This window comes from Ailuropoda melanoleuca, chromosome 16 (assembly GCF_002007445.2).
Source record: "Ailuropoda melanoleuca isolate Jingjing chromosome 16, ASM200744v2, whole genome shotgun sequence".
In the NCBI taxonomy this organism is placed as follows: domain Eukaryota; kingdom Metazoa; phylum Chordata; class Mammalia; order Carnivora; family Ursidae; genus Ailuropoda; species Ailuropoda melanoleuca.
The window spans coordinates 64,721,096-64,737,308 of NC_048233.1; the positions used below are offsets into that span (position 1 = coordinate 64,721,096).

The window sequence follows — 16,213 nt, forward strand, 5'->3', positions numbered from 1 at the left end:
GAGGGGACGAACTTCATTAAAGGCTGCGGGCTGCCCCTGAAGAAGCTGGAAAACAAACTTCAGGGGCCCTTAAGGCCATCAACTGTGGAATTATAAGGCTGAAAATAAGTCTCTCCTGCCTGAGGCCCGATCTGACCCTGCTGGACAGTGCCCACTAGCCAGTCAGACAAAGGAGGGCAATGTTTCAATCCATCATATGATTAAAGGCATTCAAGGAGATCTGGAGGCCAACCTCCTTCTCGATAGCTCAAGTGTGGGACAAGCCACCGAACTCCCATGCAGACCTCTGGCTCCATCCGGCTTCTTCCACACACAGCTGTTCCCATTCTAAGCAACGGCTACTCCCTTCTTTCAGGTGCTCAGAGCATAAACCTTGGTGTCATACCGATTCCTCTCTCACCCTTCACACATCCAAGCTGTTGACGTATCCCATTGGCTCTAATTTCAAAATACACGCATAACCTCCATGCTGACTCCCAATCCAAGCCACCGCCCCGTTTGGCCTGCATGCCTGTAAAGCCTCCCAGTGGTCGGCCTCCGCTCCGTCCTCCCTTCCAGCCTACCAGAGGGCTGATCTCGTTGAAGTACAAATCACATGGGGTCATTTCTGTGCGGAAATCCCTCCAGTGCTCCCAGCAGACTCTGAATTAAAAGTCGAAGTGCCACCCAATGGCCTACGAGGCCCGACCTGGCTCACCACCCCTCCACTGGCTCTCCACCCGCACCCTCTCCGACGCGGCCTGCTCCCCCGCACTCGCCCCAGCCCAGCCACACCTGCTTCCCGGCACCCACCAGACACTTGCTGTTTCCCCTGCCCAGGTCCCTCAGCTCCAGCCTGGCTGGCCTCACTGGGATTCCTCCCGCATGCTCTTATGCTTCCTCCTTCTCCCCCAGGCCTGCACCCTCCCGTCCCCCTGGGCCTCTATCAGCAGACCTGGAAGCGTGCCCGGCGCACAGTAAGCCCTCAGTAAATATTTGTTGGATGAGCAAGTGGACGTACCCCAACCTGAGCTCTTGGCCTCTCCTGTGCTCCCAACCCCCAGCCCCAGCCCCTGTGACCACCATCTGTCTCCTCAAAGACCAACACGGCAGAGCGCACACAGGTCTCTCCCAGGATACTCTGCAAGCACCCACTAGACGGGTGGGGCTCACCACGCAGCCTTTTCTGAGGCAGCGCCGCCGTGGAGCGTGCTCACCTGCTACTGCATGGGTCCCAGCGTCACTCTGGCCTGCCCGGCTCGGCCCGGGAGGATTCTATCCAGAACAGCTGCAAGCAACTTGCTTCCAGAGTGCGTGCTGGTGTACAACGGATCTATCCGGCTCTGAAAGGAGCTCACGACGCAGCACCAGGCCCGTGGTTTTCACAGAAGCAGCTTTGGGGGCCGAATGTTCTGCCTCCTTCAGAACATTTTATTCATTTCTCAATGTGGGGCTTCGTCTGGTGGATGGGCTGGTGGGGAAGAGGGTGAATAAGCCGCCCCATTCACAGAGCCTCTCAAGGTGACCTTCCCAAGCCCTGCTCTAACCTTGTGACTGTGGGGTAAACTAGGGTTCAGAACCCATACACCTTGGACCGCTGAGCTCTGCGTCTCAGCGCTTGGAGTTGCTGGCAGCCTGTCATCCCCATTTATTCTTACTTTCCCTCCTCTTTGAAAAACCGGCCCTGCCAACTGTAACAAACAGCATTTAAAAATATCTTGCTGGATTATACAGCCCTGCTTTCTAAATTCCTCACAATGCCTGTCTCTGTCCCACATAGTATAAAGACGGGTGTAGCGTATTTAATTTTTTTTTTTTTCCTAGCTGCTCCCCTGCTATAAATACCCAAGTCTGGGTAGGCGGGCCTCAAACACCGGCTGCATGAAGTCACCTCAGAGGGAGCCGATCCCACCACAGTGCCGGCCCGCCAGGGTCTGGATGCAGCTGTTGAGCACTGAAGTGCTGGGTCGGCCAGGAGGACACAGAACTTCTCCGTCCAATACGGGGGTGGGAGGGGTGGTAGTGGTGAAATCTCTAATACAGTAATCGCAGTTAATCCCAATATGGAAAAGGATGGTGTTTAGTCCTACTACCCAGCCAGGTCTCCAGAGAGCTCGTCCAGCTCCATCCCGGGCTGTTTCTTTCCCAAGGATACTAATCACAGGGCTTGACCTCAGGAAAATGATTTCACAGTGTCCTTGTGGGGTCTAGAAACATCAGAGACAGAAGGGCCCTCGGAGGATCTAGCCCGACCTCTTCACACCACAGATAAAGCAACAGAAAGCCAAGAAGATAGTGTGATTCACTCCAGGTCATGGAGGGGCCACACTCCAACACAGAATTTTCTGGATCCAAACCCTCTGCTCTCTGAACTGGATTGTCCTAGATGCTTGTGCAAATATAGTTGCTTGGTGTGTGAGCTTCAGCTTGTGTTTGTTAACAGCTCTCCTCATAGAAAATGCTGATTTTCATATTTTAAAAGACACAGACTAAAAAATAATTTTTAAAAATTTTTAGTAAAAGCTTGGCCTCAGTTTCAGGGATGGTTTTCATGCATTGAAAGGCTTGTCTTGCCCTCTTTGAGGTCCAATCTAATCTCTCCCCACCCTAATCTTGTCTATCTGGTACTGCCAAGTTCAGTTTCCCTACTTAATTTTCCCATCACGGACCTGCACACACCTCCTTCTCCTCATCTCACTTCTGGGAAAAAAAAAATGGACCCCAAGTCATTAACCACAAATGACTCTGTGTGTGTGTGTATTTCATTCATGAGACCTTTTTCAAGTGACAAGAAAATTCCTTCACTGGGGTCAGGGAAAGGACTAACAACAGAGTTATTAGCTAGGCCATTGATAATCTATCACATTTTATTATTGTCAGTGGAATTCAACTGGACCCTAGGGAGTCCAATCCAGATGGCACAGAGAGATAGGGTGGTTCCACCAGATCAAACATTTAACAGAACTGAAATCTTTATTATCAATGCTCTGGAAATACCTTCACCAAGAATTGAAAGGTGACTAAACGTCTCTGAGAACTGATCTACTGGTTTCCAAATTGATCAATGCTAAACTGGAAATTGAACATATCAAGTCAGACTCATAACCAAAGAAAATATCTTGTCCTGCATTATGTCCCTCTCCACTTCCAGGATTTGAGAATGCTGCCTTGGCCAGAGTCAATCCAATGGTCTCATTTAACGAGTCTGTCAGCCCTGACCTTCGTTTGGTACTGGGATTGCTTTGGCCTGACATGCTCCGTTCCGGGCCCTGGGAAGAAATGCTGAGTCTGAAGCCAAGTGGAATGAGAGAAGCAAGGTTGATGGAAGCCGTGTTCTTCATGCCCTCTCAGCCCAGGTCTGCTCGCTCAGTCTTCCAGCGCTCCTTGTACTGCTAGGACAACGGACAGGGGGGCATTGCTGAGGCCAAGCTTTCAATCAACAAGAGGGGTAACAGGAGGTCTGGGGCTGTGGTTAAGATGCACTGGGGGACCAGACACACTTGATTTCTGAATTATAAAAACGAGTATTGGAAAGCTCTCTTCCTGCACTCTGGCAGGCTTCTTAACATCTGGATAAAAGATGTGGGAAAGTTGTCCCTCTTTGCTGTGTTATCTGCCCTGCTCTCCCCGTTCTGCATCTGAAACTTCTGGCCAAACAGGGTTGCCTGCTGTTCTCCAACACACACACTTGGGCTTCCAGGTCTTTGCGCACATCGTTCCCTCCGTTTGGAAGCCTGTGTGCTCTCCGCACTGCCTCCCCTGCCCTGCCACGGCCCTGCCTGCCCAAATCCCACTGGGCCCGATACCACATCATCACAAAGCAGCCCTGCTTCCCTCCCTCCCTCCCAGCCAGCCAGGCCTCCTCTCTCTCCCCTTTGAGCTCTCTCCCCACCAAGAGCTTCCAGGTCCCCATCTACGGGCAGACGTGACATCCACCTCCCAGAAGGGCTTGGGAGGAGAAGTGGGACAGCTGAGGGAGAGCAATCCGCACCACCTTGCCAACCGAAGCCAGCAACCCCGGACTTCCTCGTAAGGATCCGGGTGTGTGCCTTGCTTTCCCTACTAGACGCTGCGCCAGGTAAGACCAATTCTGGCCCTCCTCCAACTTGTCTCCATTGCCTTGTCTACCGCTGGCTCTCAGGAAGCAGCCAGTTAATGAAGCCGGCGTGGCATTTCTCCGTGTACTTGGGCTGTGCTCGCTCAGCTTCTCCTCCCAGTTCAGCACGTGGCTCCAAACACATCGCCAAAGCTGCAAAACCATTTAGGCCTTTTTTTTTTTTTTTTTTAAACAAGCAAGAAGACCACAAAGTATGTTTACATGACAGGCCAGCAAAACAAAACACCTGCTGTCCATGGCTCAGGACCTGGCAGCTGCAATGAGCGGGGTCCAATGTCCACAGTGGAATTGCTCCCTGGGGCCCGGAGCTTTGCGTGCGCACTGCCACTGTACTCGGTGCAGGGGTGGGCAGGAGCAAGGGGCTAGGGGTCCAATCTTGCTGCCTCCTGCCAGCTGGCTTCATCTTCATCTGGGGGACAATTGAGCCATAACTGAGCAGGGTGCAAGGTGCTTTTTCCAGATTCTCTAACTTCCTTCTACCTATTAGTCACCAAGGAAAGCCTTGTGACTCAACCTCGTCACCCTGGGATTTGGGTCACGATCTTCCCCTGCCCAGGAGACTCCCACTACGGCAAAAGCAAACATGACCAGCACATGCAACACGAGTCTGCAAAAAATACAGCAATAATTAGAATTAATAATTTATGTGCCAGAGTACAAAGTTCCTTACAGAGGCTTCCATTAAACCCTCATAATCATCCTACGAGGTGGGTACCGTTTTCAGCCCTATGAGAGAGCAGCGTTTCTCAGTCAGTGGTGGTTTTGCCCCCCAAGGGACATCTGGCAATGTCTGGAGACATTTTTGATGGTCATGGCCAGCAGCAGAGGGCGTGGGGGATGCTTCTAGCATCTAGTGGGTAGAGGCCCGGATGCTACTAACCATCCCAGGACGCACAGGACTGCCCCCACAGCAAAATTATCCAGTCCAACACGTCCACAGTGACAAGTTTTGAAAAATCCTGTTACAGAGAAAGAAACTGAGGCACCGAAGTTAACCTGCCCAGGGTCACACAGCTCACAAGTAAGGCACCAGGAAGGACACCAGGCAGTCCAACCCTGCGTGATGCTCTTCTTGCGGAACCCAGCAGCTCGGCCATCCCGGAGCCCCGACTCTGCACCACGTGCAGCGCCCCACGCAGAAGAACCAGCCCCTCGTTTTACTGTAGATCAACGGAGACTTGGAGCAACTTACTGGAGGCAAAGCAATGTGGGCCCCAACTCAGACTTCAAAGCCAAAGTATTTCAGGGCTTGCTAGGGGGCTGCTTTTCTCCATGGGCTCCCAGCACTGAGATTTCGCCCTGTGAAGACTGCACCGACTCAGGAAATCATAAAGGCTTTTCTGCCAACTCCAGAGCCAGTGAGCTGAGCTCCCGGAGGCCAGTGGCCTAAACACAGGCTCCTTTGGGGTGCCTTTCCTACTGGGTTTCCTCCTTCCCTGAACTGACTCAGCCTCGTAAGAGTTTGGCAGTGGAGGCCGCAGCTTTTCCATTCAGCTGGGCTGACTGATCAAGCAGCTGACACTTGCAAGGCCCTCCCTGGGCAGCAGAGCTCCCTGCCCCCTCCGGAGCAGTGCTCACGGCTGCTGAGATCAATGGTGTTTGCAGAGCACGCTCTGCACTGGACAGAGTCACACGGACTCCTTTGGGGGCCAGTCCAGGTCTGGATTTCACCACTGGTTATGAAGAGTCACCGGCCTAATGCATTTAGGGGGCCCGGACACAGCAGGCCACCTACAAACAAAATCTATAATAAATACTTCAGTTGCTAAGAGTTTGGTGGTGAGGGTCACATGCTGACCTGTTCCTCACACCTTTTTTTCTGTAACTCTTCACAGGAAAAGCACAGGCCTAAGGCTTGAGCAATACAGGGCTTGGTCCTGGCACGGCTGGGACCTCGCTGTGAATTCTGGGAAAGGGCAGTTCTATTCCATGGATTTTTATGGGGACCCAGTAAGATCACGGATGAAAAATGTTTAAGGTGCTGCACAGAGTGTCGAAGTGTGGAGACAGGCCAAGCCGTCCGCCCCCTGTCCTGTCTGGCAAAGGCCAGATACTGACAGTGGGGCGGTAAGGACCAACCTGAGGGTTAGGACCAAGGTGTCTCTGGCTTGTTTTGGAACTTAGGTGTCGCTCACGCACCCCAGGAGCGTCTCGGCAGTCGATTGCTTCAGTTCCTTCTCAGATTGGAGGTGGGGGGAGGGGGGTGGTGGTGGAACCTCTTCTGAGCAATAGTCATCAACCGAGCTCGCCCTCTGGGGCAGCTCTGTGGGCAAGGGCGGGGTGGGGTTGCTATTCTTAGGGGAACCGGCTGCCTCCGTCTCTCAACTCAGTCCTCCTGTGGATTTATCTGCTGCCTATTAGACTTTTGCTGTGACACCCCCACTTTGGGTACTGCACCCTGAAGGAATCTCCTATACACCTTTGACATACAAATGAAACCCCACCATTTACATTTACTCATCACAGCTGGCCTTGGGACCCCTGTGAGAAATTAGGGTATCAAAGAGGAATCTCCAAAACGCTGCCTCTGTTCAAGAACTTGAAATTCTCTGCCATGGTATAGAAGGGGGAAGGTTCTTCCATGGTGTCAGAGGATTTCAAATCAACTTTCTGGAATTAAACATCTATGTGGTGGAATCATTTATTTGCCTGACAAGTACACGCGGAGCACCTACGATGCGTCAGACGCCATGCGGGGCACCGGGGAGACGACGAGCTCACAGTTGGGTGGGAGAGACAGACCCGAGCAGGAGATGACATGAGCATATGGTCTGGGCGCCGCAGAAATGTCGAGGAGAGGCTGTGGAGGAGTCAGGTAAAGCCTTCTGGAAAAAGCAGAACAACTCCACCTTGTTCCTCTAACTACTTGAGGCTGGGTTGCATTTCTCAGGCATCCAAGGGGGGAAAAATAGGTTTTCATTTCCAAAGCTTGCTTTGTTTCAGTTTTACCAGCTCCCTTGGCTTCAATAAAATAGTCCAAGATAAGCTGCCTTCCTCCCTCAGACTACCCAGGTGTGGAAACTGATGAAATAGCAACCAGCGGCTCAATTAACCCCCGCTCCCTTCGTTGATGATCTCAGGGAAATCTGCTTGTAACCCCCTTGCTAGCTGCATCCTACAGGAGAACAGCACATCCCTGCTGTAGGTGCAGCCCTTGTATTTCTTGGCTGTAAATGAGATTGTTGGGTCTTGCCTCAGATGATAAAAAAAACTGAATAATTCAGAAAAGTCCCCAGTCCCTGTATTTTGCCTAGAGAATCTTCGACAACAGTGGTATCGATACACTGCCTATTACTAGGAACACACCAGAGAGACCCTCCTTGGCTGTCATTTAGATTAGCTCTAGTCACACTATCCCATTACCTTGTTTTGTTTTGTTTTTTTTAATAACATTTACTACTAAGGGTAAATCCCTATTTGTCACTGGTTTATAAGCTTCATGAGAGGCGGGCCCTCCCCTCCCTCTTCTCCACTTAGTCCACAGCACTTTTAACAGCGGTGGGCACAGGGTCAGTGCTCAGTAAATATTTGTTGAATGAACTGCTACCGTTTACTGAGCATTTACTATGTGCTAAGGTCTTTAAATCTATGATCTCACCCAATCCTCATACCAACCTTATGAATTAGGTGCTGTTATTACCCCCCCATTTTACAGATGACAATGGTTAAGAAATATGCCCCGGGTCACTCTTCTAAACAGCAGAGGTGAGCTCCAAACCCTGTGACTCGAGTCTGCACTCCTTACCCCTGTGATGGGGCTACTCTTGTGCACTTCCTGGTTTGGAGTAAGAACATTCTCAGCAAAATCCTCTCATTTCACATACAGTCTTGGAACTGAAGAGGATTTTCTCAAATGCTCTGAACACTCATGAAAGCTTCGTAAGACAAACAGCTAAGAAGAAACCCAGGAGTGAGTCTCAGTATCAAACTTACACACAGGGATAGTAGGAAAGAGCAGGCGGGGGGCAGGGGGGCAGTGAACCAGAGAAGCTTCTATTTTCTATCAGCTCCGTGCTTATAAATACTACCCTATTTAAGTGGTCTCTCTACCTCCCATAAGGAAGCCATGGAGATATCCCTTAATGACACTGCCCTGGGAACACGGACATCAATATCAAATGAACAGGTGATATAAACTCCTGCTGCTCTGTGAGGCTGAGATCATGTTGTATAAACACTACAGAACTTTTATCACCCATCACGGGCTGAGCAAAACCATATTTGCCCAGCACTCTGAGTAATGGCCAGGAGTAGATGGATTAGGGCCCTTAAATTCCTGGTTGGAAGACATTAAAATTTAAGAGCCCCATATAGCTGAGTCAAATGCATGTGCCCATGCTGTATAATTAGCAGGCACAACAACAATAAAGATATAATTGAAAGGGAAGACCAGCAGGACAAGAACACGAACCGGCGCCCTCCTCCCAGGTGTAGCCACTTCGCCCTTGGACTTCAGCTGTGTGAACGGTAACCTTGCCGGCCTTGGGCTTCAGTGTGACAAAGGTTTGGCTCTCCCATTCCTTCCCTGAGCAATTTCTGCTTCCCTCTGAAGTCCGCTTTCAGGCATAAGTAATTCACTGCTCCTCTACCAAACATTCAGCTCACTTTGTCTAAATAGACTTCATAAATCAGCCTAGTAATTGTTTACGGAGGCCACCAGCAGGATCTCATGTATAAAAGATGAGCAGCCGTGTTCCTAAGTGGAAGCGAATGGTCACCTTGCCTGCAAGAGACTTCCCAGGAGACCAGGGAAGGCTCAGAGGGAGACGCTTGCTCTGAACATCTAGGGAGCTCTGCTGTCTGTCACGTGGAGTCCTGCTGTCTTGACGACCACAGCTTGAGAAGGATTGTTTGGCGTAAGGGAGGAGGGTCAAAAACTCATCCTGCAAAGAAAATCCCAAGGAGTGATGACCCTAGATAAGAAAGGGCGCTTTGGGATAAGCCCTTTAGTGGAAGACACCCGTGTTCTAGCGATCTCTGGCTACTCTACATTTTCAGGGGACCCTGGAAAGGCAGCTCTTCTTTCGAGCTTCAATTTGCAGTTGGAAAAACTGAGAAGTTCCTCTACCTGCTGGGCACCAGCTGTGCCTGAGGGGCAATTTTGGGTTCTGTTTGGCACTTAGTGTTCCATTTTTGTTCTAGTCTGGTTTATAGGCTTGGGGCCTCCGTCTTTTCTCCTAGGGAGCTTTCCTTGAGCTCAGTCTGGGCCTCCCCCTCGGCCCAATGTATAGGACTCTCCCCTGGGCTATGATGATGGGTGGAAATCCCCCTGCCCTCCACTTCCTCTCCTGGAGCTCATGTTCCTGGTGTTAATACCACAAACTCAGAAGGCACAGCACAATTATCAGCTGTGACATCATCAACACAGATTCTGGGCTGATCTCAACTCTGACCTGAAAGAAGGGAAATTAAAAGGCAAACTCTCTTCCATTCCACGCATTTTTTTTGGTGGCGCCAGAATGAAAATCCAAACCAAGGAAGGGCTAAGCAAAGCCGTGCTGCTACATACAAACTATTTTCAAAATGAGGCCTTACACGTCAGCTGCCCTCCTTGGAAACTGGACTCGCAAAAACGAAGCTGTTTCCTCTTCTCTGATGGCTAGAAGCCTGAACTCTGGAGCCTGCCCAGGTTCCAATTCCAGCTTTGTCACTTAATATCTGTGTAATCTTGGGTAAACTGCTTAACTTGGTTTCCCCATCAGTATACTGAGGATCAGATTAGAGAGAACCTACCTAATAGGGTTGCTAGGATTCCTTGAGTTAACGTATAAAGTGCTACGAATAGTGACTGACATACTGTTAAGTGCTCACTTTAAATTTTAGCTATTTTGATGTTCAACCACGATTAAATTTGACTCCCTTTATCCCTTTTCAGCACCCATCTGGCCTCTTCCACGGACTACTTGTTTACCACCAAAGGCTGTTCCCAAAATGGCCTTCCAATCAGATTGCAAGGATGTCTAGCCATAGTACCATTCTAAATAATTTATGGTTTGCTGACTTCTGAAATTGGAGTCTGGTAGGCAGTTTGCTGTTATATGTATGTCACACCCTAACCTTACCAGGGAGAAGGTCAAATGCTTCCCTTCCACCCTTTGCACTGAAGCCTTGTCATCCTTCAGAGAAATGCAACTGCCCAGTGTGGTTCCCTTCTCAGACTCCACATCATGCAGCTGCCCATCCCCCACACCTCTTTCCCATAACCAAGTTTACTGGGTCATCATTTCTTTTAGGAAAGCCCATAAGGTTGTGCACTAAATACAACACTGAGCACAGTTAAGAACCCAACACTACTTCTCCGCCTTCCAGGAGGAGGCCTGAAGTGTATCCTTCAAGCCTGCAAAGCCCAAGTCAGCTGCACCTGATCCTGGGTTTCCTGCACGCTTCCTACCATCCCAGTTATCCAAGCTCAGGTCTGAGAGTTTGGACCCTCTGGCTGCTGCTATTGGGCTGGAGAGATCCAGGGTCAGAGCCACAGTCCATCTGCTCTGCTGTTGGGGAAAGACCACTATACATCCAGTCAAGCAAGGCAAAGAGTGGCGGGGCAGGCAGCTTCGCGGTAAGAGAGGTTCGAGAATAGCTTGGTCAAGAGCCTCAATCCGTAAACAGCACCAACATAGTGACAACGCCGCAAAGAACAGGATGTTGTACATCAACCTCAACTTTATCCTCCAGAAGCCGGTCCCGAAGAACGATCTTTGGCAAGAGCCATTTGATGGACTCCACCCTCAGAACAAACGTTTTCTCCCAGGTCCTGGAACACCCACCAGCTTTGCCCTAGGAAGCCCAGAGCGGGAATTCTCTACCATCCGTCCACGGCCGAGGCCCTCACACTTACCGTTGGCGTTCTTGCCGCAGATGAGATGTTCATAGGGCTGCAGGACGCCCCAGAGCTCAGCGTCGTTGTTGATGACCATCTCCAGGGCCTCGGCGGACACCTCCCCGCCCCCGGCCCCTCCACCATCAGGGCTCTGGCTGGCCAGCACCCTGGCCCGGATCTCCTCCACCAGGTTCTCCATGCACGCCGTGAGCGAGATGGCCGCGTACTCGTGGATGCGCACGGAGATGCGGGTGTCCACCATCCAACGGAAGAAGCGGCCCACCGAGAAGGTGAGGCCACAGCGCGCTGACTTGCCCCGGCGCAGCCCGTCGCCGGCGCTCATGCTGTACAGTGACAGCGCCTTGACCGCGGCCAGCGCGCAGCTCTCGGCCAGCGCCCAGCTGTGCACCAGGCGCACGGCGCTCTGCACCTCGAAGCGGGTGCACTTGGCGTGCAGCACGCTCAGGCGCTGCGCCTCGCGGGCCACACGGATGAGCGCCCTGCGGAGCAGCCCGGCCAGGCGCCGCACCGCCTCGGCGGAGAACAGGGGCAGCCGCCGGCCGCCGGCGCCTTTGCGAAGCACCCGGGCCACGTCTCCCTCTGTCCAGGGGAACTCCTCCAGCTCGGGGAGGCGTGGGCAGCGCGAGAAGAGGTCGGCCACTTCGGGGTCCTCGGGCAGCACCGTGTTCACCGTGTCCCAGCTGTTGTGGCGGCTGTTCATGGAGCCGGAGTAGCACCACCAGGCCGCCCCGCGGTGCTGCTGCGCCGAAGAGTTGAGCGCCTGCGAGTTGGACTTGGAGGACGAGAGGCTGAGTGAGCGGCACGAGTCCCCGGCCCCATACCCGGAGTCCAAGGTCAAGTCCTCCAGCGTCTTCAGAGTGGAGCTGTACGTCCCGGCCATGGGGAGCCTGCCGCCGGCGGCCTGGCCGAGCGAGGGGAGCTCACAACTCCATGCTCCCTTCCCCAAGTGGGCAGGAACAGGCTCTAGGCTCTCCGGGGCGCCCTCCTTCCTCTCAGCGGCCACATCGCCCGCCCGGAGGCCGCGGGAAGGTGGGCGAGATTCTCGGCTGCCGGGGCCCCGCGCGCCCAGCGTCCGACGCGAAGCTGTCACTGGAACGGCCCTCGCCGCTCCTCCTCGGCACTCCCCCTGGTCCACCTCAGCCTCCCGCCAGCAGAGCGTCTGTCCTCCGCAGAGAAGGAATCCCGGGAGAACAGGGCGGCGGCAGAAGGAGGAGGCGGCTCGCGGCGCCGCGCGAGTCCGGGACCAGCCGGCGAGAAAGCGCTCGGCAAACTTCTGCGCGGCGCGGGAGGCCCGCACAGCTGGGTACCCCGCCGCCGCCGCCGACATGCAAATAACCCGGGGAGGCTCACCAATCATCGGCCGCGACGGGCAGGGGCTGCACCAATGATCTCCTCGAGGGGCGGTCACTATGCAGATTTCACGGGGCTGCGGGTGAAACCCCGCGGCGACGGAGGCGGGGCTGGAGGCCGAGGGTCGGGTGTAGCTGCTGGGATGAAGGTGGAGGAGGGGGAAGAGGGCCCGCGAGCCCCGGAGCGCGCTGGGAGGTGGGCGCAGAGGCCGGGAGAGGAGGGGTCGAAGCGTTAGGCTCGGGAGCTGACGATTTAAAGAAAAATTTAAAGGAAAAACCATTGTGCGCTGCCCCCCGCCCGCCGTCCAGGCTTTGGGTGTTCGCAGTCCCTTTTCAAGCCCTCTGCAGCCAAGCACCGAGGCTGACTTGTCGAGTGTGGGTCCGGGGGTGGGAGGAAGAGCCGACTGGGGGAGAGGGGCACAAACCGGGCACCGCACCCCTCTCCCGGACTTTCTGGAAGGCCCCTCCCGTTCTCTGAGATGAAACTCCACTTGTGTTTAGAGGGAGGAGGGGCGCCCCCTCTTGCTTCTCCCGAATCCGTCTGGTTTTCTTTACATTGCTATCCAGGTTCCAATTAGAGCAGATCTGATGAATAGACGGGCTCCAGGAGGTCTGTGGTCCCCCTCCCCCCCGCCACCACGGGAAATTGCCCAGTTTTCTGAGTATTAACTCTGGGGAGAGGGTCCTAACTTTTATCAGATTCTCAAAAGGGCCCGTGACTTCCCTGTTACACCTGTACGGTAGTGCTGGCTGTCAGGTGGATCCTTTCTGTCCGAGGTGCCGTGTCCGAGTGCGTGTGAAGGTGAGAAATGTACTTAGCACTGGCCTGCGCTCCGAACACTTGGCTGCACGCACCGCCTCCTGACAGCGTGCTCTTGGGCGAGCCCTGTGCCCCCTTGGGACTCGGTTTCCTCCGGGGTGAAATGAATGCTGACCTCCAAGCAGCGCCGTTGTAAACCAGTCTCAGGGCCTGTGTCCAGAAGCGGTTCAGTCAGAGCTCTATTGGTTCCAGCAGATCCACGCCCAGTCCTCTCTGTCCGGCTGCTGTCCTGCAACTATGCACACACACGTGCTCCAACGTGTCTTTGCCCCCCTCCGGTGGAACCGCAAAGTCAAGGAGGAGATTGTGCACGCGTTGCCCCCAAATCAGCCTCCCGCGCTCCTGAATGGCTCCTTTGTGCTGTGTCTTACAGAGTTCCAACTTCGGGCCGTGAGTTGGATACGAACTAGAAATGTCTGGTTTGTCTCTTTCCTTCTGAAATTAATGGCCCTTTCCCTGTGAAACTCCTTTTTCTTTAGCAGTTTGGCTTCATTTTTCCTTTCTGCGGATCTTTCTTTATGCAATATCGCCACCTCATGGTTAGAAGTGGGAACGGAGTCAAGGGTGGAAGTAATACGAAAGGCACAAGTCCACCAGCATCAAGTTAACAGAAGACACAAGATGTGACTACATCTGATAGAACTGAGATAAGAAGTCAAATGTGGATATTGAGGTTCAGTATGTGAAAAATTCGAAAAAAAATTTGATGCAATTTAAAACTTATTAGGGGAAATATAATTTTAAAGCAAATGTCGCCCTCTAACGGACATTTAGAGGGAAGAACTTGCCCACAGATTCCTTCCTTCCTTCCTTCCTTCCTTCCTTCCTTCCTTCCTTCCTTCCTTCCTTCCTTCCTCCCTCCCTCCCTCCCTTCCTTCCTTCCCTTTGTTGTGCACACCCTTAAGAAGAGAGAAAGTTTCTTAACTGGAAATTTACTGCAGGGAGCTTATTGAATGGAAAAGTTATCTGGGAAAGAGCCGATGTCGTTTATCTTACATTTAAATGACTTGATGACATAAAAGTGTAAAGACCATCAAACATGACTACAGCCAAATTTCAGAATCTCGTGGATGTTAAACTACTCCACAAAGATTTGTTCCTCAAAATTCAGCCATGGAAAACACTACTGGAAAAACAATTGAGTTTCACTGATAAATAAATTATAAGGAGAGAAAGAGATGGTTAGGAACCGTATACACTAAAAAAGACAGAAGACATATCAACTATTAATTATAACATATGGAATTTATTTGGAATTTGATTTTTTTAGAATCAATAAACATTTGACCTTATGAAACAACTGGAAATCAGAAACATCGCCCAGATCTTCGCTCTTATGAAATCATTGTTCCTTTTTTGATGTGGTAATGGTAGTGTGGTGTGTTTTTTAAGTATTCCTGTCTTTTAGAGATACACAGTGAAAATGTGTGTTATAATATTTTTGTTGAAAAAATTCTTATGGGAAAATCTGGTAAAGGGACTAGAAAGTTATGAAAGATGGTTAAGATTGTAGATCTCTTGTCTTTCAGATGTTCACCAAAGTCTTCTGCCAACTTGAAGACTGGACATACAAAGTAAACTCGGAGTGTGTCTCTGTGTTTTGTGTGATGGGGGGAGATAGAAACGGAGGAAGATAGAGACAGAGGACAAGACACATTGAGCCACGTTAGAAATTAACCAATTGATTGATCTCAGTTAATTCTTTGGGAAGTTGGCAAGCAGGGTGAACAACTTTGGATCACGAAAGAAAAGACATGGCTTCTTACACATACATGTGTGTGTTTAATTAAGGCAATCTGGTGGTAATCTGCTTAATGTTAGGAATGCAAATTATATTAGAAGAAAAGGAAGTATCATCGCAACCCAGGCCTGGCCCAAACATCATGTTTGGAGACAAACAACTGTCTTGTATCTGGACACGTTAAAAAGAACATGATGAAACCATGGCAAACATTGGGAGAATTCCCAGTGCAATGAGTAATTAAAAATCTGGGATTGCCCATGCAAAAATTATATAAGGGAGGAAGCTCAAAATAAAGGTTAGAAACTTTACCTTGGCTGATGTCTCATATTTTGTTATACAGTTTCTTACAAAATCAAAATCGATCTGGAGATTAGGGGACAAAATACCCTAGAATTTATCTTGAAAGTGAAGAGGTTAAAACTAAGAACAGACAGAATTCTCGTATGAGAAAGGTAGATTATGTCCTTGACTTTAGAGAGGCCAAGTTTCAATTTAGTTTGTGGATCATTTTTAGTAAATTCTCTTAATAATATTTATTGAATACCCGCTAGGTCTAGACTGCTAGACACTACGGAGATGTGTTAGAGAAGGTTCCTGCCATAAAAAAAAAAAACAAAAAACAAAAAACAAACACATACCCATTATACAGAGAGGCAAGCATACGAGACTTAATATTCTGCAAAATATGCTTTGCAGAGCTGCTCAGAAACCACTGACCAAGGGCGACTGCCAGTTCTTTGACTCACCACACAGGCTGATGCACCTAGAGGCGACATGGCACAAACACGAGGAAGAAAATACTCTGTGGAATGCAAGGAGAGCTGGAAAAGGTGCCCATCGTTGTACGAGCACGCCATGGTTAGCAGAGAAGTTTTGTGACAGAAAATCAAGCAGAACCCTCAGTTGTTGTAAAAGAAACGAATGCTGTGGGAAATGTGAGGTAATCCTTCCGCTCCATGCAACCCATGTTAGCCCAATCCACACACCAGGTTGTTGTGTCTCTCTTTTTTTCTGGACCTCATGACTAAAGAGATAGATCATTTGGAACAAAGAGCCTCCAAAATGACCCAGGGAAAAAGAAATCCACTTCTCCAAAGCACGTTCTGCAGAATGGTGTCAGGGGTTGGTCGGTGAAACAAGGATCAGTTGTTATGTTTGGGAAATTCTGCATTCTGTTTCTCCCTCTAGTATATTCATGATGGACAGTATTTTATTTCGGGATCTTTCATATTTCCTTGAACCCAGGCTTAACTGGGCAGAGAACTCCTCCTGTCCTGGGGCTGCTGCAAAGTAATGGGGACTTTTTACCTAGCTCGAAGCAGAAATGACAGTGCCCATGCTTTATGAGTCCGCTCAGGCAGTG

The 16,213-nt window shown here is 51.0% G+C and overlaps 1 protein-coding gene across 1 annotated transcript in view; it reads right to left on the bottom strand.

Annotated features, from left to right (window-relative positions):
- ABTB2 (ankyrin repeat and BTB domain containing 2) overlaps positions 1 to 12,355 on the bottom strand; it is a 173,020-nt gene extending 160,665 nt beyond the window's left edge. The window contains exon 1 of the mRNA XM_019801154.2: positions 10,935 to 12,355. Coding sequence (XP_019656713.2) covers positions 10,935 to 12,294 — 1,360 coding nt within the window. The 5' untranslated portion in view covers positions 12,295 to 12,355. The remainder of the gene's footprint in view (positions 1 to 10,934) is intronic.
- Between the last annotated feature and the right edge of the window lie 3,858 nt (positions 12,356 to 16,213).